General features: G+C 46.3%; 1 protein-coding gene across 1 annotated transcript in view; it reads right to left on the bottom strand.

Moving 5' to 3' along the window:
* FRAS1 (Fraser extracellular matrix complex subunit 1) overlaps positions 1–20698 on the bottom strand; it is a 1618415-nt gene that overhangs the window by 1136010 nt on the left and 461707 nt on the right. The window contains exon 13 of the mRNA XM_069626341.1: positions 12681–12824. Coding sequence (XP_069482442.1) covers positions 12681–12824 — 144 coding nt within the window. The remainder of the gene's footprint in view (positions 1–12680; positions 12825–20698) is intronic.

Raw genomic sequence — 20698 nt, 5'->3', positions numbered from 1 at the left:
TTGCAGTTTTGCAGTTTGTGAACTTTCTGAGTTGCCAGTCTCTGTCCCCGATTCTGAATGAGTTCATTTTCTTGGTGAATCTGCACACTGTACATGTGCCACAAGGGTGATGGCCCTTTATTTCACGCATGTTCCAGATGGTGGACCTCTGCGTCTTGTTCTCTATTCTGGCGTGTGATAACATATCCTTAAGGTTTTTGGATCTTTTTAGCGCCATTCTGGGAACTTTTTCGTCAGGCAGGCTCAATTGAACCAAAGGCCAGAATTTTTTCAATATACCTTTCAGTTTGTTTGTCTCAGGCCCAAAGGTAGAGACGAATGTGATAGTGTCGTCCTGGAAAGAGTTGACCATTTTAGGTTTTAATAGGCTTTTTCTAGGCATTTTTTTAACTCTTTTTATAGTTTTCCTGATGAGTTTTTTGGGGTACCCTCTTTCTTCCAGTTTACTTTGTAGAACCTTGGCATGTTTGTTATATTGGTCCACTTCTGTGCAGTTTTTTCTTAGCCTCAAAAATTGGCCATATGGGAGGTTGTCCCGTAGACTCCTTAGGTGGTGGCTGTTGTAATCGAGCAGGGTGTTTCTATGACTGCAGTCACCTTCCTTGGATCCATAGAGTTGCCCTTGCTGGATAAAACATATCCAAGATAGGTGACTTGGTGGAATTCACACTTTTCCAATTTGCAGAACAGATGTTAGTCTTGGAGTCTGGATAACTCTGTACGAACGTGGGGGATAAGCTCGGTCATGGTATGCGAAAAAACAAGAATGTCATCTAGATAAACTATGATGGAATGTAGTAGTAAATCGGCAAAGAGGCGGGTGCATAAACTGTTGAAAGACGGCAGGAGTGTTGGATAAGCCAAAGGGCATAACCCTGCATTCAAAATGTCCAAAGGGGGTAAGGAATGCCATCTTCCATTCATCTAAGGAATTGACCCGAATGAGATGGCAAGATCCAATTTAGTGTAAATAGATGCACCCTTGACAGCTTTTAAGATGTCAGGAATTAATGGCATGGGATATCGGTTTGGCACAATTAACTTATTCAGTCCACGGTAGTCGATACAGGAGCACAGTTCATCAGCATCATCTTGGAGACAAAAAATAATGAGGTTCCTGCAGGAGAAGTGGATTTGGTAATAAGCCCATTCCGAAGGTTGATGCGCAAGTACTCCTTCAGAACCGACCTCTCCTTTTTTTGGAACGAATATACATTCGTCCAAAGGGTATTGGATGTTCTGGAAGGAGCGGTATAGCACAATCGTCTCAACGGTATGGAGGCAATCTTGAATATTCAGAAGGAGCAAAAATCCCTTGTAATTCTCTGTAGGGTTTGGGATCTGTGTGTTAACTGAACGACCGGTCACTGAGATCAAAGAGGGGTGAAAACCTACAGAGCCTTCAGAATGACAGTGACTGATACAATGTTCGGAACATAAGAACAGGGAGCCAGCTCTCCAATGTATATAAGGATTGTGTAACCTCAACTAGGGTAATCCCAGAAGGACTGGATAGTGAGCGGCATTGATGATGTTAAAAGTTCGTTTTTCCTTGTGGGAGGTATGCAAGTTAAGATAGGGACTGTCTGTTCAATTATGGAACCAGAAACTAAAGGAATGCCATCAACCCCTTCTACAGGAATAGAAAACTCCTTAGGTGTACGTGAAATACCATTCATACTGGTCCAATGGCCATCGATATAGTTCCCCACCATCCTCAATCTAGCAAGGCGGAAATGTTGCATTTCTCAGAACCAGGGAGAACAAACTTCACGTTAAGAACCATAGCAGTATCCAGATGACAGGATCCTTGTGGTAAAGGAGGCTGCACTGCACATTTTAATGGGCAACCAGCCTTTTTCCCTTGATCGTGGTTCCCCCTAAAATCGGGAAGAAGTGTTTCCCTGTCACCTAGGAGGAGCTATAGGACATTCTCTGACCAAATGCTCCTTCGACCAACAATAGATACAAAGACCTATTGACCTTCTACGGTTTTGCTCCTCTGGAGACAGGGGACCACGGATAACCCCTAACTGCAGGAGTTTGTCGGGTTCACTTGCTTTCCTGACTACACAAGGTGGATCGATAGGTGGTTTTATAGTCCTGGTTTTTCTCCACTCTGCGTGTCGTTCTTGCAGACGATAGGCAAGCTGCATAGTGAGAGTAATAATTTTTGCCAAATTAACAGATATAGGGATACGAGCAATCTCGTCTCTTAAATCGTCAGATAATCCCCTACGGAATAGAGTGATTAGGGCATTGTCCGGCCATGATGTGTCAAAAGCCATCTGTTTAAATCTTGTAATGTATGTTAAAATATCTTGGGACCCTTGTTTGAAGTTAATAAGGTGTTCTTGAGAGGAAACAGTGATCTCTTGTCAGCCAAATATTACATTTAGGCTGTGGGAAAAGGCTTGATAGGAGTCTAGAAAAGGGTTGTTTGTGGCGACTAGAGGAGTAGCCCTCTAGCCATGAGATGAGAACTCATGTAGCCAACTCTATCCCTATCAGTAGGGAAAAAGGCAGTCTTGAAGGAAACCTGCACAGTGCAGGCATCCAAAAACCCCTTTAGTTTTTGGGGATTTCCGTCAGTTACCCCCAGGCAATGGCCCTGGTGGTATTTCAGTGATAGGGGAGGGGCGAGCTGTCTGCTGACGAAGCAGGACATTCTCTTGTTTTAAAGTCTGTACTTCTACAGCCAAGGATTGTACAGCAGCCACCAGTTGCTGTATCTGATCCATAGTTGAAAATCGTATATATTTCCTTTTAGGCATCGCTAACTGTCATGAATACTGCGTAGGAAACTACAGATGAACCCTCTGAACTTCATATATGCAGATATATACAATAGGCAACTAACCTGATCAGGTACAGAGTGGTGGATAATGAATAATTCCCCAAGACCTCTGGACACCCCTTACTTGTAAAAGAAAGAAGGTGGGGATACAGCAGCCCCCAGGAAGCCCTCTGGTGAAGAAAACCCTGGTATTGGGAACTGTAGGACTTTGGATCAGCCTTTTGTGATGTCGTCAATGTGGATGTTACGCGGGTATGCTGCCAGAGCAGTGTTTTGATCCTGGAATAAATCCTGGCCTTATCGTGCTAATAGGAACGAACAGCATAAGGCAAGATTGAGCAGACAAAGAATGAAAGGTTTAAGTCAGCTTTCTACTCTAGGAATCATACCGAATGGTTTGCAAGTTCTGCGTCATGTTCAATACGGAGGGTGGTCTCTGAGATTCTGCAGAGGCTCTAAAACAAAGAATGAAGGAAGTGGATATAAAGAACAGGAGTATTTAGGTAAGTATAGATTGCAGCATACAAAGAAGGCGAACTTACGGAACATCCAGAGAAAAGAGTAGGAACGCGCCGGGTCGCTGGTGGAGACTGAATATAACTTGTTCTGACGCTGGAACGAGAGGGAACCAGGAAGCCAGATGTCGAAACGACTAGGCCTGCACACGGCGCAGTGGGCGCCATCTTGGGTGAAGACAAACGGCCTGAATACCTTTCCACCTATGCCAAGTAAAATGCTGCTGTACCCGGGATGCTACATTGCAGGTCTTTTGCTGATGTTTCTGCATTCATCTTTGACACGCCCTCAGAGATCCGCCCAAACTCACAGTCTCATCGTACCTAGATACAAACTTCAAAAAGCTGGCGGGGCGAGTTTCCCTGTCTTCGCAGCTAAATTATGGAACTCTCTGCCAAACCCTATCAGGGACTAACCATCTTTCCACTCCTTTAAGCACAAAGCCAAGACATGGCTGGCGACCCAAGACGTCTAAGCCAGCACTCTCTACATTAACTCTGTATTTATACTGTAGATCTACTATTATGATCCTCTTGGTCTGTCCTAATATTTAAATTGTTACGTCTTTTCTACCTTTTTTTCTCGTTGCTTCCCTTATGTACAGTCTTCTATGTTATTGCCTACTGTTTATTAGACTGCTTATCTTTCGCACATGTTTCATGTAAATATGTGTAACTGTACACTGTTGTCCACAGGTAACTGTAACATAAGATATGCACCCAGATGCCTTTGCGCCAGGCGCGCTTTACAAATAAAACAAATACAAATACAAATCATTTGTGAGGTTGGCAAGTCTTTCTCCCAGAACATGGCAACTTCCATCTGTTGTGGTGCTTCGTGGTACACAGAGTCCTGAAAGGAAAGAAATAAAACTACGGCCAGGGCAAGGTACTTCAGGCTTTGGGTGATTGATAGTGGTACCTTTCACCTGTAACAAGGCAGATAAAGGCGGTGCAGCTACTGGGGCCTCCCAATTCCTTCATCCCGCATCTGGTGCAGGACTGGGTCTAGTGAAGACCCTGGTAGGCCGTCTTCCCAAGGTTGAAAAGGTCCCCATCCTCCCCTAACATGGTCACCCCTGTCACAACAATTAGATACATTTCCCATAGAAATCAACAGGACTATTTCAATAGGAGGAACCACGGTTTTAGGATGAAATAAGTATTTGTTTTATTCAACAGGTGTGGACAAAGAAGCAACCAACTGCAGGGGACACCCAACTAGACACCCTTACAGAGTTCCAATCCCACGTTCGAGTCCCAGATGACCAAAGGAGGAAGGAAGTGGAGCAGGATTCGGGCCAATGGAAAACCACGGTAGAGGGGGGACCTTCAGCCCCTCATTACCCAAGGACCCAGGCGAACCCTGGAGGAAAATCTGAAGACTGTACCAGGACCCTAGAACACGCACCTATGACACCTGTCCATGAAGATTTGGTTCAGAGATGACAGGAGAACCTTGTAAATACAGGGCTTCTCTTACAGGGCTAGGGCATGGGACCGGTTGCAGGGACTTAAATCCTGGACCAGGCATGACCCGGACAAAGGAAAAGAAGAGTCCATCTTGGTACCTCACAAGCCAGGAGCAAAGGCAATGATGAAGAACACCAGGAAGTCCTAGGAACACAACCAAGTGGATCTGTGCAGCTCAAGGGGCATGATAGGGCACCCATCCAACAAGGGATAGTCCCACGATGGCTGCAATTATTGGGGGTGACCCAGGGACAGCCCAACACAGAGCTGAAACAGGGTAATGGTGGCCCACTACTCTTTCGGGCGACAAAGGCTCCTTACCTCAATATGCTTGGGGCAAGAGGGTTCAAAAAGGACAGCAAACACTACCGTGACCCAGAAACGGCCAAAGAAAGGGACAACAAGTACAGCTGCTTAGGAGAACCTGAATGAGCATTTTCATGGCAAATCCTCCAATAACTCTGGTAAAAATCAACTGATCTTAAGAACACATAGTCCTGCTGGGTCAGACTAAGTAAGCCCTCCAATCACACACCATGCAGACAGAGAAGCTTATGAGTTTGTAGCAGCCTTGTACCTAGTGCAAACCAGTAAAGCACATAGGTTTCCACTCTACAGTCAATGTTTTTGAAGGATTATCTTTTTGGCAGCTAAAACGAAGTTAATGGTGATAAATAAACAGCAACACCTGCAAGCCATTAGCCCTGTAAACTGTCACTGCGTTACCTTTACAATTATGCTGGCACGATAGGTTATGGCATTCTCTAATGACTATTCTGAAAAGGTTTCCCCTACCTGAAACTGCCATGAATTTAACCTGAAACTAACACATGCGTTTGTTGAAAAAAAGAATACCTTGAAAATGTAAAGCTGGAAGCCCGGTGAGTGCATCGTGTTCTGTTGACCTTCTGTAGGCCTCACAGGCCTTTGATCCCATTTTTGTTGACCCCGAGCCTCTTCCAGCTCTGGTTGCTGCTTCCCCTCCCTCCACACACCCTCTTCCGCATCCCCGCTCCTCCCGCCTCCCCACCCACCCAACTTGCATCCGATTGGTCGCTAGGACCTGTGTTGTGAGCCTAACAGCTCACGTGCCTGCACCGGCTCCTTTCTTCAGCTGGAAGCCCGGTGAGTACATCGTGTTCTGTTGACCTTCTGTAGGCCTCACAGACCTTTGATCCCCCACCAGCCCAGAGGCCCCCCCAGGCCAGTGTGCAGCCCCATCAGCCCCGCTCCCTAGTTCGCCTCCCTTCCGTGTTTCCCTCTCCTAAGCCCGCCTTTCAGTCCGCCCCGCTCCCCGATTGGTACCCCATTTAGGTCATAACCGACTCTCCCACGGCAGCCCTCCTGCCCGTGCGGCCCTGCGGCTAAGGGCCCAAGGCCAAGGGTGGCTCCAACAGAGGCAGCTCCAAGAAGTGTCAGCCCATGTCTGCAGGGGAAGCAGTGGCCGGCCGTCAACCATCATCTACAAGGATCAGTAAGGTAGGAGTTGCCTGGGTCAGGAGCAGAGCAACTACTCTACCCCAGATTCCAAGCCACTTACCAAACCCAAAGTAAAGAAGATGATTGCATTGTATGATGTTTACATTGCACTGATAGGTCTCTCCCACTATACAGGTCTCTCAAACTTAGCAGGGGTTCTGTCTCCAAATTGCATTGTATGATGTTTAGATTGCACTGATAGGCCTCTCTCCCACTATACAGGTCTCTCAAATTTAGCAGGGTTTCTGTCTCCAAATTGCATTGTATGATGTTTAGATTGCACTGATAGGCCTCTCAAATTTAGCAGGGGTTCTGTCTCCAAATTGCATTGTATGATGTTTAGATTGCACTGATAGGCCTCTCTCCCACTATACAGGTCTCTCAAATTTAGCAGGGGTTCTGTCTCCAAATTGCATTGTATGATGTTTAGATTGCACCGATAGGCCTCTCTCCCACTATACAGGTCTCTCAAATTTAGCGGGGGCTTTGTTTCCAAATTGCATTGTATGATGTTTAGATTGCACTGATAGGCCTCTCCCCCACTATACAGGTCTCTCAATTCTAGCAGGGGTTCTGTCTCCAAACTGCATTATGTGATGTTTAGATTGCACGGATAGGACTCTCTCCCACTATACAGGTCTCTCAAATAATCTAACTGCGCTTAGTTCAGTACTCTATCAATCCCGGAAACCCACCACAACCTAACTCAATTAAGTTCCATTCCAGCAGACCGCTAACACCCTAACCGCCCCCGACAGTGCACCCTTAGGAAACATACCCTACCCACCAACAGGAAAGAAACACTGAGCCAGAGAACACCCCAGCGTATCCAGAGAAAGAAAAACCGGGGTCACTGCGACTGCACAACACAGCATAGAGGACCAACTACCTTACTACGCCTGCACTTAAACTGGAAAATGGCCTGACCCAGAAAAGGACGCGGAGAAAGAGAACAAGATCGTGCAACAAGAGGTGCGAACACACAACACCGACAGAACCCACAAGAAGCAGCTCCATTGGAAGGAAACATGCCTAAAAAAGCCATAACCGGAACAAAATCTACAAGAGAAAAATCCTTATACTTCACACCTTACCTCGCAACAACCACGGTACAATAACACCCCAACACGGAAACCTCGAAACATGCAAAGAATTTCCTGAAACATGCAGAAAAAAGATGGGAGCACTCAAGAGAGTGGGAGGGCTCCGACCCCATTACCCCTTACATCACAAGAACAGAGGGCCAACATCGATTTCCACTACATCCCGCACAATACGGTGAAGCACCAACAACCAGCAATGCTACCTCCCACCCAACAATCGGACTCAATGAAGAAACCACCACTGATGATCATCCGAGCAGCATCACAGCAGAAACACCAAGACTAATCAGCCCTGTTATCAACTTATTGGACCGCTTCAATGAAGCAGCCGTCACTGTTCTTCATCCTACTGACATCAATGCGGAAACACCACGAACAGACAATTACAAACTTGAACAACAAATAACCTCAAAACAAAATCTCAACCAGAGAATCCACTGTAGCCTAAAAAACGCAAGGTCAATGTCCAAACACTCAACTGAAATATATGGCCTCCTGTCAGAAGGAGGCATAGACATCCTATTTGTAACCGAAACATGGCTAGACGACAACTACAAGATCACTCTCAACAACTGCCTGCCTGAAGACTTCAAATGCATCCAAACAAACAGAAAATCCAAAAGAGGGGGGGGGGGGGACTAGCGATCATCCACAAGGAACTGGCCATCAAAATGGAAGATCCACTAATCATGGATAAATGTGAATCCTTAATACTACGACTTTCAGAAAACTCCAAAACTAACCTGAAATTCATACTGACATACAGACCACCAGCCTACGATGCGACTTTCATAGACGCTTTCACGGAAGCAATCACCATCCTAGCCATCAAGTACAATCATCTGATCATCCTCAGAGATTTAAATATCTGGTTCGACGAAGAAACTACAACCACACAAAAATCCTTAACTGCCCAACTAGCAGCCATGAATCTACAACAACTAGTCAAAGGGGCAACCCACTCAGCAGGGCACACACTTGACGCAATCTTCGCCAACAAGGATCTCATCACCACGGCACTCCCAATTTAAAAACTTTGGAGTGACCACCTCATCATTCCATTCATAATCATAAAGTCCACTCCAACAAAAAAGCAACAAGAAAAATGACCCATCATGACGAAAAGAAATTGGAGAACCATAAAAAACTCCAACCTAACCGAGCTCCTAGAACTCAGCAAACCACAAGCATCAACCATGGAAGAAGCAGAGCTAGACAAAAAAAGTTACCCTACTTCATACCTGGATCGCAACAACCCTAGATGACAAAGAAAAGCCCTTCACCCCAACACATAAGAAAACTACAGCAAATGGTTCACCGCACTACTAAACGCCATGGAAAGAAAAAAATCGAAAACTAGAATCTGAATGGAGGACCAACAACACCACCGCAAACAAATTGAAATTCCTACAACAGATCCGGTCATATAAAAAGGAAATACAAAAAGCAAAGCGGAAACATTACGACAACCGAATCTTCAGAGCACCAAACCCTCAAAAAGAACTATTGAAAATCATAAACCAAATAAAAAACCGACCGGGCTGCAACAACACGCCAATTCCATCCATGAAACTTTGCGAGGACCTCGGAGACCACTTAAAAAACAAAATAACCTTCATCCAACACACCATACAAACCAGACCAAGCGATCACAGCTCAAATCCCACCGACACCGACGAGGAATACGCAAACAAGCTACAAAACTTCCCAGAAATATCAGTTGAGGCTTTCGTCAAACTGGTAAACCAAAGCAACAAATCAGGCTCTCCTGAATACCCTTGCCCCAGGACATATACAAAACAATTCTCAAACAAGGAACCCCCATGGAATACCACAGGAACCTCCTCAACCTCTCAATCTCAACAGGTAAAGTACCACAGGCCTTCAAATCAGCTTACATCAAGTCGCTACTCAAAGACACAACAGGAAACGTAGAGGATTTATCCAACTACAGACCCATCTCCAACATACCCTACATATCCAAACTGCTAGAAACGAACGTCTACCAAATAACCCAAGATTTCATAGAAGAGCATTGCCTACTAGACTAAGCACAAGTTGGTTTCAGACCTATGAGAGGAACAGAATCAGCTCTCCTCTCAATATGGGACGACCTAAAAACAAACGCAGACTCGGACAACAGTACCGCCCTGATTCTCCTTGATCAGTCTGCAGCTTTCGACACGGTCAACCACGCCATCCTCATAAAGAGATTAGAAGGATTAGGGATAATAGACACTGCCCTACTATGGATCAAATCCTTCCTAACAAACAGAACAGAAACATTATGGATGAAACCTTTTAAATCCAAACCCAGAGACTCCACGTGTGGAGTACCACAAGGATCATCCTTCTCCCCGCTTCTATTCATCATCTACATGTACCTATTAATCAAACTCATCAAAAAACACGGCCTCACATGCTACAACTACGCCGATAATACTCATATAATCTTCAACATACAAGACACCCGAGAAGAAAACACCACAATAGAGAATTGCCTTTGTGACATATTCAACTGGATGAACCTCAACCATCTCAAAATCAATCCAGGCAAAACAAATTTATTTATTTTATTTATTTTATTTTATTCAAATTTGTTGAGCGCACATCAGCCCAGAAGCATCGTGGCGCTTGTTACAGACATCTTAGTTGCAAAGGAAACCGTAGTTACAAGCAGTACATAAGTTACAGAGGAAATATATACAATAGCAAGGCAGTATATTTACATGGCTTCCTGAGAGTTTGCTAATTATTTTGCAAGGAACAAGGTTTTCAGTTTCCTGCGAAAGATGGGAAGTGAGTTTTCCGTTCGGATATCTGAGGGGAGAGCGTTCCATGTCTGTGCTGCAATGTAGGGAAAACCTAGACCTCCGGCTTTGGCTTTTTTGATGCGTGGGGTGCAGAGTAGGTTGGCGTATTGCGTCCTAGTGGGACGTGTGGAGGAAGGTTTGAGGATGGTATCTGAAAGATAGGACGGGGCGGAGAAGGAGAGGCATTTGTGAGTGAGGGTGAGGATTTTGAGGGTGATCCGTTCTTTGACTGGGAGCCATTGGGCTGAGAGCCTGGCCTGGGGGATATGCTCTCTTCTTGGGATACTAAGAGCGGCCCGGAGAGCGTTGTTCTGTGTGATTTGTAGTCTATTTATGTTTTTGGCTGATGTGCCTGCTAGGAGAGCATTGCAGTAGTCCAGTTTGGCTCCAATGGTTGCCCTCGCTATGGAGAGGCAGTTAGGTTTAGAGAGGTAGGGCTTGATGGCGTTTATAAGTTTGGTGGTGTGTGCGGATGCGGAAGTGATTACGCTGACTTGTCTAGTCATTGATAGCGAAGAGTCAAGGTATACTCCCAGTGTCTTGACGGCTGTGGACACGGGGATGATGGAGTTGTCAATGGAGAAGTTAGAGTACAGTTTGTCCAGTTTGTCTAAGGTGTTTTGTTGACCTAGTATCAAGATTTCAGTCTTGTCACCATTGAGGCAGAGGCCATTAATTGCCATCCATGCCTTGATGATGGGGTAGATAGAGTGGAGTGCCTTTGCGTCTTCGTTGTATGAGCCTGAGAGGGGTAGAAGTACTTTTTTCAAAAAAGGGAGGAGACATCACCTACATCCCCTGGCCAAGAGAGCTCGGCACCAGAACCATCATCAACTGTAAAAAACCTATGGGTCCTGATGGATAACAACCTCACTCTAGAGCCATAAGTAAACTCGTTAATCAAGAAATGTTTCTTCCTCCTGCGAGGAGCAAAAATGATCCTACCGTTCCTGTCGTTCGCCAACAAAACACTTACCATCATCGCTCTGATCACGTCCAGAGTAGACTATGCCAATAGCCTATACCTGGGCATGCCAGAACAACTTCTAAAAAAACTGCAACGCATACAAAATGCAGCAGCCAGACTCCTCCTCAAGCTACCCAGAAGAGAACACATCACACCCGTGCTAAAAATACTACACTGGCTACCACTAAAACAGCGAATAATGTTCAAGTCCATGTGCATCACGCACAGAGCAATACACAAACAAGGCGCAGAATTCCTAAGCGACAAACTACACCTACATCAACCGACAAGAACACTAAGATCAAGCACCGACATACGCCTGGAACCAAAACCCTACAACAGAAGGATGGATCCTCTTTCCCTCACCAAGCATCCAAAACCTGGAATATTAGCATGGCCACACTTAGATGGAATTGTGGATATTGGCCTGTGTCGCATCTAGCTGGGACTTTGAATGTTAGCATGCCCGCACTTAGGTGAAACCTGAATGTCAACTTGCCCACACTTAGATAGATTTGTAAATATTAGCCTGCGTCGCATCTAGATAGGACTTTGAATGTTAGCATGCCCGCACCTATGCGAAACCTGAAGACTAGCATAGGCCACACTTAGAATTGTGGACATTGGCCTGCGTCGCATCTAGATAGGATTGATTGAAGGATAGCATGCCCGCGCCTAGATGAAACTTGAATGTTAGCATGTGCCACACTTAGAATTGTGAACACCAGCCTGCGTAGCATCCAGATAAAGTTGTGAATGTTAGCATGCCCCAACCTAGACAGATTTGTGACACTGGCCTATGCCGCATCTAGATGGGATTATGAAGGCCAACAAGTGCCACACTTAGAAAAAACTGTGAATGTTAGCATGCTAAAGGTCAGGTAACCCACTAACCAATATAAACTCAAATTCTGCATACTTATCTCACTCAAAAAACTCACAACCACCCCTCGCACAACAAGCCGCACGCACTTCACAACACTGCAACAACACATAAACCGGAGCAACAGCACACGCGAGGTGCTATGCGATTCCTCAAATGTTCCCATTAACAACTGCAGGGATGGAAAAGCCTGTGACAGAGCATGAATGGCAAAATATGAAGTTGCATGCACAGTGTGGCCCTATTGTAGTCTTTCTGATCCTCTATAACTTCTCCGTTTTGTGAGGGTACATCTAAGGTAGCAGCGTATTTAATAGTACTATGGAGCAAGAAAAAGATGTCTTTGGTCGTGGTTAATGGTTTAAGGAATCATTGCATAGGACCATCCGAACCAAGATCAGCTAGGATTCCGTGTTCGTTTTGGCTACAGATGGGCCAGGAGGATTAGGGAATGCAATTCCTAGACTCTGAATTCCATACCATGCAGTACAATCTCACCATCATTTGTGAAAGACTTTACAGTAGGCATTTCTGTAAGAATAGTTCCAAATCCACACATTACCTAAATAGTCCCGGAAAACCTCCTACAGTAAAGCACAAAGCAATTGGAAAGCAAGTTCCAATAGGAAATGGTGAGAAAACAACAATACCTAAGCAAATGGAGCCTTCTTGATAGAAACCGGGGCTGCAGCTTTGTACACAGCTTCCCATCTGCAGCACTTTGCCTGCATCGCGGCAGATATCACAATGGTCATATGTCTGAGAACAAGTCAGGCATTCAGGGTGACACTGAACTGCAAGGCAAAGAGCAAAAGAGAAAGTCAGTCTGCCATCACACCTTTTTTTGGGTTGAAAATGTTCAACTTTGACCCAACGCATTAATGTGATGAATACATTGTACATTAAGACAGAGATAGTGACAGTAATAACACATCAATTTCCAAAAGAGCAACATATTGTTTTGAAATACTTAGTTATTTCATCAAATCAAACCTATACTTCTCAACAGTAGTTATTCAAATAAAAACATTGCTTGAGTGGAATTGCACTAAAGATGGAATTCCTTCAGACCTAAATAAGTAATTAAGTGGTAAAATAAAATACAATCATTTTGTAAAGAAGGCAGAGATTCTCTAGTTCTAGAGAAGTTCAATTTCCAAAAATGTCAATATCTATTAGAATGTACCATTTCTAAGTATGTAAGGCAGCAACTTTGCACATTGAAATGCCAGACGTCAATGGTGCAGCAAGACGTTACTATCAAATAAGATCTAACTGGATTTAAATTGTTCCCTCCAATTTTAATCCAATCTGAAAACATTTTAAATTGAAGCCTGAAGATGAAACTACACAGAGTGCTGACATGAAACACACTGACCACAATATGTCTATATTTTCATCAGTTATCATTTGAGCATTACAAATACAAAATGCAAACCTTTTTTCCCCAATCTTAAAGAAATTATGAATTTGTAATGATACCTGTGCGATTGTAATGGAAGGAGCAGTCCTTTAATTTTAGCCCACTTTCATGTGTTTATATTTGGTGTTTAAGACATGTCAAAAAGGTGACAGGAATCAATAATGGGGCCAATATGAAAAAGCCTGAATTGTTGCCAAAAAAAGGGGGAATTACTGTTACAGCCATGCCGGTCAGCGGAATTTCCTCCAGCGGAAATTCTGCCAGAGGTAATCCGCCATTGCGACATAAGGAAGCACTGCAGTGGCCATTTTAAAAACCACAATTCATTAAATATCTTGAGGAAGACCAAACATGTCATCAAGAAAAAACAAAGGCAGGGTGCCTCAAATGAGGTTGCGGAAGCCTAAATTCATGGAGCAGGAGCTCACGGTGTTGACAGAGCAAGTGGTCGCCCACTCTGCAGAGTTGCATGGGGCACAAAATGGGAAGACCGGCCAACAGCGCAAGAACAGCATGTGGGCAGGAATCTGGGACATGCTGGTGGCCGTAGGCCACGTCCACCGTGAGGTTGATGACATGAAAGATGTGGACGGACCTCAGGGTCAGTAGGCTCATCTCTATCCACCGCCCTGGGAGACAGTTGCCAAGGGGGGTAGGTCAGTTAAACCACTGCAACTGACAACGTGGGAGGACATGGTCAGTAGCATCCTGCATATGGTCAGGATCGAGGGTGTGGGCATGGCCGCGTTAGGAGCCAAGCTGGTGAGTACCACAGTGAAAAATGCTCCCATACATGGACAACCCAGCAGGCATTCATGAACACCCACGCTGCCATGCAAGCGATGTGAACCCCAGCAAGCATACACCATCCATGTGAGGCATCATGTCACAACAACATAATTCAGTGGGGGCAGAATCCCCCTTACATGACACCCATGCACCTGTAACATAACCACCATGCAATCATATGACATGCCCATGGCAATGGATGCACATCAGCGGATACTTATGTCAGACCCACTAGCCCCTCGACTGCAACACTACATGTAGAGACACATTGAGGAATACATGTCTGACACCATGGTCTACTGACTCACACACAACTAAATGCACGGCACCCACCTGACTGCACCACGGGAAACCTGTCACCAACAGTCCCAACACACCTCTGGATAGGACACTCTGTAGCCCAACCCTTCCCAGGGATGCACGACTGAAGCAAGCCAGCCAACCCACACCTGGATGGACAGATGCAATGCATGCCATGATCACAGTAGCTGACACATGATGCTAGCCCCTCCTCTCCCAGGAGGCTCATCACACAGTGATGACATAGTACAAGTGACAGTGTATGTTGATTCGTCATGCACCTCAGCACTAAAGTGGTAACGCAAATATCAATTTGCCCCAAAACAGTAACGCAAGGCACCCAGGAAACATTCAAGCAGGCTGGCCCCTCCATGACACCTACACCAACCACTGCCAGCAAGCGGCCAGGCTCAGGCAGCTCGGGGAGTGGGAGTGTGCCACCCAGGAAGAGGCATCATGCCATCAAGTCATTGACGGGCACAGCGGCTGTCCAGATGGACACGGCCATGGGGCCTCCAAAGACCCCAATCGTGGAATCAGTGCTACCATCAACAGGCCAAGACACCACCACAGCTGGTCTGACTTGGACGCACACCTGGGGCAGAGTGTGGAAGACAGCCGTCAACCTGTGCAGGCCACCGTAAGTACCACAGACGTGCAGTCTGAGTGTGCATACCCTGCATCTAGACAGCTACATTCCTCGGTCTGCCATTTTTCACTGGAATCCTCCCCCCTCGCAGCCTCTCTCCATTGCACACACCACCATCCCATTGGGCATCCCGCCATGCTCTACACTATGCAGAGGAGTCCTCTGATGAGCAGGCCAGGGATGCTCGCCATCCAGGTCACCATGATGAACACGACAGTGGATATTCCCCACATGCAGTGCCTGGCCCCACACTCCAGGCCCTCTGGGACCGTCTGGACCGGATGGAACAGAGGCAGGCAGAGATGCATGCCATGGCCCAGGAACATTTGGGGCTTTCTACAGCCCTCCGTGATTGCATTTAGGGGGCCTCCAGACAGTTGTCCAAGTCCATTGACCGTCTTTGCAGGAGCACACTGTCATGCAATGCAAGCCTGTGCCTCCCAAGCCAGAGGGTGCGGGAGCTGGGTGAACAATTGTCCTCGTCCCATGAATCCATAGCCAGAGCCATACACCTTAGCCTGGATCACCTAAGGGGGAGTGTGCAGGGGAGCTTGCAGTCTGCTACCGCTACTGAGGGGTCACTGACGAGCACCACACCCTTGCGCTCACAAAGGCATGCCTCAAATGCTGCAAAGGCTGCAGACAAGGGGGAAAAGCGCAAGAGCTAGTGGGAATAGTTCTTGGGGGTGGGAGTTGGTGTTGGGGGTGGGAGTTGGTAGTGGAGCTGGGAGTTGGTTTTGGGGCTAGGGTTTCCTTGTTACCAGAAATAAACAGTTGAATTATGACTGTTTTAATGGTTTTTATTACATGCAATTGAGAGGGGTCCATTCATTGCATGTATGGGCTGGATGTGTCACAAGTCAAAAGTTGTTGTCCATGAGGTCCTTCCCTCATATCTCCACGTCCCATGGTGCCCTGTTCACCTTCATCGTCTTCCTCATCTGAGCTAGGGGGGTTACGGTCCTCATCTGCAGGCATCTCGATGTTCCTACGTATGCACAAGTTGCGCACTACAATTTTTCCAACTTTCTCGGGGCTGCACATGGGTGCACCACCTGTGTGTTGTAGGCACCTGAACCTTGATTTCTGCAGACCAAACGTCTGCTCGATGCATGACCTGGTCCACCTCTGCACATCATTGTAGGCGGTCTCCTGTGGTGTAGCAGGGTTTCTCACAGGGGTCATTAGCCATGGCAACTGCGGGTATCCTGCATCACCTGCAAAACACAAATGGATTGTGTGAGACATGGCGGTGTGTGGGTCGGGGTACAAGTTAATGGTTCTGACATGTCTATCCCTATGTGAATGACTCAGTGGTTGTGCATGCTGTACCTTGTGTGCATCAGGGTTGACTGGACTTTGGCTACATGGTTCACTTGCTGTCATTCGCGTTGTGGGAGTCGGCAGTCATGAGGTATTTGTCAATGCTATGTCATTAGAAATGCACTGTTCAACTATGGTGTGGCAGTACGCCATGCAGGGTCTGTGGCAAAGCTTTCATGGGTTGTACGGTGCCCTGATTGTGTTCTGCTGCATTGCATGGCCGGATGCCCTGTGTCATCGCATGTTTCAAGTGTGTGTCCTGGGGTGGGTCAGTCAGGGTTGTAGGCCTGTTCTATACATTTCTGTTTTGCATCATGGGACATGTAGTTTCACTTTGCTAATGCTTACGTACCTCAGGTGTGTGTCAGTGATTTTGGCAGTCAGGTACTACTTACCCACAAGCCAGGTGAGCTGTCCTCTGTGCCTCGCCATGTACGCAGGTAGGGTGATGTTGTGCATTATCATCGAATCATGTGTGGCCCCAGGGTATGGGGCACAGCAGTGGCTGATGGTGAGGTTGGCATTGCATGTCATTTGCACATTCATCGAATTGTACTGTTTCCTGTTCCGGTATGCCTGTTCTGTTGGGTGGAGGCAGGGGGGGTTCATCAGTGCCACATGTGTACAATCCAATGTCGTTATGGTATTGGGGAAATGGGCAATGTTGTAGAACTGCATGCACCTGCACCTGGCTGATGGGCATGCCTCATTAGAGCATCCAGGACTTGGTCCAGCACCTTGGAAAAGGTGGGTTGTGACATCCCACGCAGTGTCCCGACTATGGGCCTCATTCCGACCCTGGCGTTAACCAAGGCGCTATTAGCGCCTTGGTTGACGCCGTTATCTTTCCGACTCTGCCATGGTGAATAGCGGAATTACCACCCCATTCCAAGGTTGGCGGGGGCGGTAATTCCCCATTCACCATGGGCCCTTCCCCATTCCCATTTTTGGCCCATAGGGCTCAATGGGAATGGGGAAGGCACCAATTACGGCACCGTAAATTACGGTGCCGTAATTAGCTCCTAGGTCCCTTCGCGGGTTGGTATTTAAAGCAGGCGTTAAGTACCAACCCGCAAAGGGAACTCGGAATAGGGCGGTAAGGGTTTAACGGCACCGGTCTCGTTAACGGTGACCGTTAACCCTTACCGCCCTACTCGGAATGACCCCCTATGTGTTGGAATGCACCCATTCCACTGCACCCATGCCAAAGTGTAGGACTGCCACAAGCTTCAGCTAGGGGCTTGGGGTGGCAGTTCTGGTGGCAAGGGCACTCTGCAGTTCTGCCTGTATCAGGATCAGCAGTTCAGTGATGGTGGGACGTCCAATCGGTATAGGGTCACTAATTGGCTATCCACCAGTGTCCATGGGGATCGGCGGAGGCGTGGTATGGGTGCCCTCTGCAGCATGCGTCTCCTGCACCTTTGTGGTACCCGTCACCTTCCCTGCTGTGGTCCAGCATGCTGCTGTAGCTGGATGTAGAGTAGCAGGTTGTAGAGGCCATAATCTATGTCTGCTTGTGGCTGCATGTTGCTTGGATGTGTGTTGGGGGTACGTGTCGCACTTTTATACTCCTCCTGAGTGGTTCTGGTGCCACTGTGCCTTGATTTGTGACACCTGTATGCATTTACCTCCATCTTCTTTGTGGAGGTAACTGCGCTGTATTTTTTGATGAATTACCACTGATTTTTGGACGTATTGCTACTGATTTTGGACTTGTAATCTTGTAATCTTGTAATCTGGCGGAAATGGGTTTTTGTTTTTGGAGGTAATTTGCCCCAGCGCTAATTCCGCTCATTTTTGGAGGAGTTAACACCAAAGGTAATTTCACTGGAGATAATTCTACCGCGGGAATTATAGCCAAATGTTCTGTATGTCATAGTTGGAGGAACAGAGTTACCGCCAATTTTACCACTTACTGGCATACTTGTAATAAGGTCCTAAATTGGTTATTGTTGGAAATTGTGATGAATCCGATGGAGTCATCGGTGATTTCCCGGTGGTGACCTCCTCCCATGTGGCCAAGGGACGGCAGCCGCTACCTGATCCTGACCCTGGGGACGGCTATATGAGGGAGGATCACATGGAGGGAGACAACCTCCGGGGAGATGTCATAGCTTCATCCGGTGAGACATGGTATCCCCCATTTTCCCTTGAAGATAACCCTCCCATGTCTAATACCCTCATGGCCTATTGTCATACCTCTCTTCCTCCTAAGAAAGGAGCGCCTTTCCCCAGTCCTGCAAGCCAACCTTCCAACTTTAAATTGCATTGATTATTTATTATGAGCTTATACAGCAAGTGTTTCAAAGCACAACTTGGTCTCCCTTGTGAAACTGACGAAATCGCCTTGTCCAGTTCCACTTATCAATCATCCAGGACTGATTTACCATTTAAAACCGTTGAAAGGGCCTATCCAAGTTTTTCAAACCAATCATGAACAATGGGCTTATTTTCCCAGAAGTACCCAAATACTGGGAAGAGGAAGAGGGATCGAGCAATAGTGAGTCCACCCAGTGACAGCGGGACATTGGGGCATAGCGATGACTGTACCGAATGCAAATAATCATAAACAGAGCATCAGAAAGATAAAATATGAAAAGACTTATTGTTAAAAGGCAGAATTGAATTCCAAACACAACCCTTGCAAATATGTGAATGTATGCAGGGCAAGTACATGGGAAACCCTAAAAGAATAATATATCAAGAGGATATATTGTTGAATCAAGAAGATGTACAACTGTGGGAGCGGGCAGAGACCATGTATGATACAAAGTCCTGGCAGGAGAGAATACCGGCCATTACAAGTTTGTGAATATAAGAAGCCCTGGCAGGAGAGTACACCAGGCAATTACACGTTACAAGAAGTCCTGGCAAAAGAATATACCAGGCAATTGTGTGTGTGTAGATACCAAAAGTCTTGAGAAGAAACATCAGGACTGTGTTCACCAAAAGAGAAGGAGCAAAACTCTGGCAGAAAAGTATAACAGGAATCCTGAAAGAAATAGAATGATAAAGACAAACAGCTTTAGGTGACAGTGTTATTGTGGGCCAAGTAAGACACATGAAACTGTTTGAAGAACATTTGTGTTGAAGAGTAATCCAGGGGAAGGGAACCACCCTCTGGAGCAAGGACCTTTATCTTTTAAGAAGTTTTGTGGCAGAGCCATGTATTGTTTCTTTAACACTTTTCTAAACCATCCAATGTTAAAGATGTGTACATTTCCACCTTAGAGTTTAGTTTATAGTATGAGGGTCAGAATAGGACTTTTGACAGATGACAATTTTGTTGTTGACATCCTGACACAGACAGATCCTTAATTTTGGTTTAGGTAGGGACATTCCTTTTAGAGCAGGGTCAGAGAGGCCTTTCCCAACCCTTTTATTTTCAATAAAAGTCTTTAACCAAATTCATGGCTAACTTGTGTCTGAGTTTTATTCCTGACTCATCTTAATATAATAAAAGGCCAGACGTATGTTTGTCTGATGCTGTCATGCACAGTAAAGGGTGCCCGCACACACAGAATGCTCCAATAAAGGGAGCTGTTGCTTTAGGATATACGGTGGTCCAAGTCGCATAGCTTCGCCTGTTACAGTGGTCCCATTCGCATAGCATTGCCTGTTGTCAACGCTAGAGGGAGTTGTAGGCTCAGGATATATGGTTTTCCTACTGTGTCAGTGAAAACCTGCACTTTGGCCTGTGTACACAGGCCTGTACACTAGTCATAGAATATAATAGCAAAAACAGCTAGTGGGCACTTATAACGTAAATCATAAAAACAAAATGAGTGTTCTTGTGACATGGGACAAACCAGCCCTAAACTCCCTCCACTGGCTCCCGGTGGCGGCAAGGATCAAATTCAAGACCATCTGCATCATCCACAAAGCCTTCAGGGGCCTGGGCCCACGCTATCTCCAAATTTCCATCCCCAAATACTCCCTTGCTTGAGCCCTAGGCTCCTTTAACTCCATCTCTCAGACTGTCAAATACTTCTCCAAGCAGCAAGTGGGAGGCAGGTCTCTCTCCTCAGCTGGTGCCTCCCTCTGGAATAGCCGTGTTCCTCTCAGACTTGAACCGGACCTCCTTAAGATCCAGAAACTGCACAAAACTGCTCTTCTCTACCTCTTTCCCCCTCCCTGCTAATCACCCCACTTCCGCTGTGACTGATGGTCTGATCCCCATGAAT

Source organism: Ambystoma mexicanum, chromosome 6p (assembly GCF_040938575.1).
Source record: "Ambystoma mexicanum isolate Mex_15411 chromosome 6p, UKY_AmexF1_1, whole genome shotgun sequence".
Lineage (NCBI taxonomy): Eukaryota > Metazoa > Chordata > Amphibia > Caudata > Ambystomatidae > Ambystoma > Ambystoma mexicanum.
This window is presented reverse-complemented; position numbering and strand designations above follow the sequence as displayed.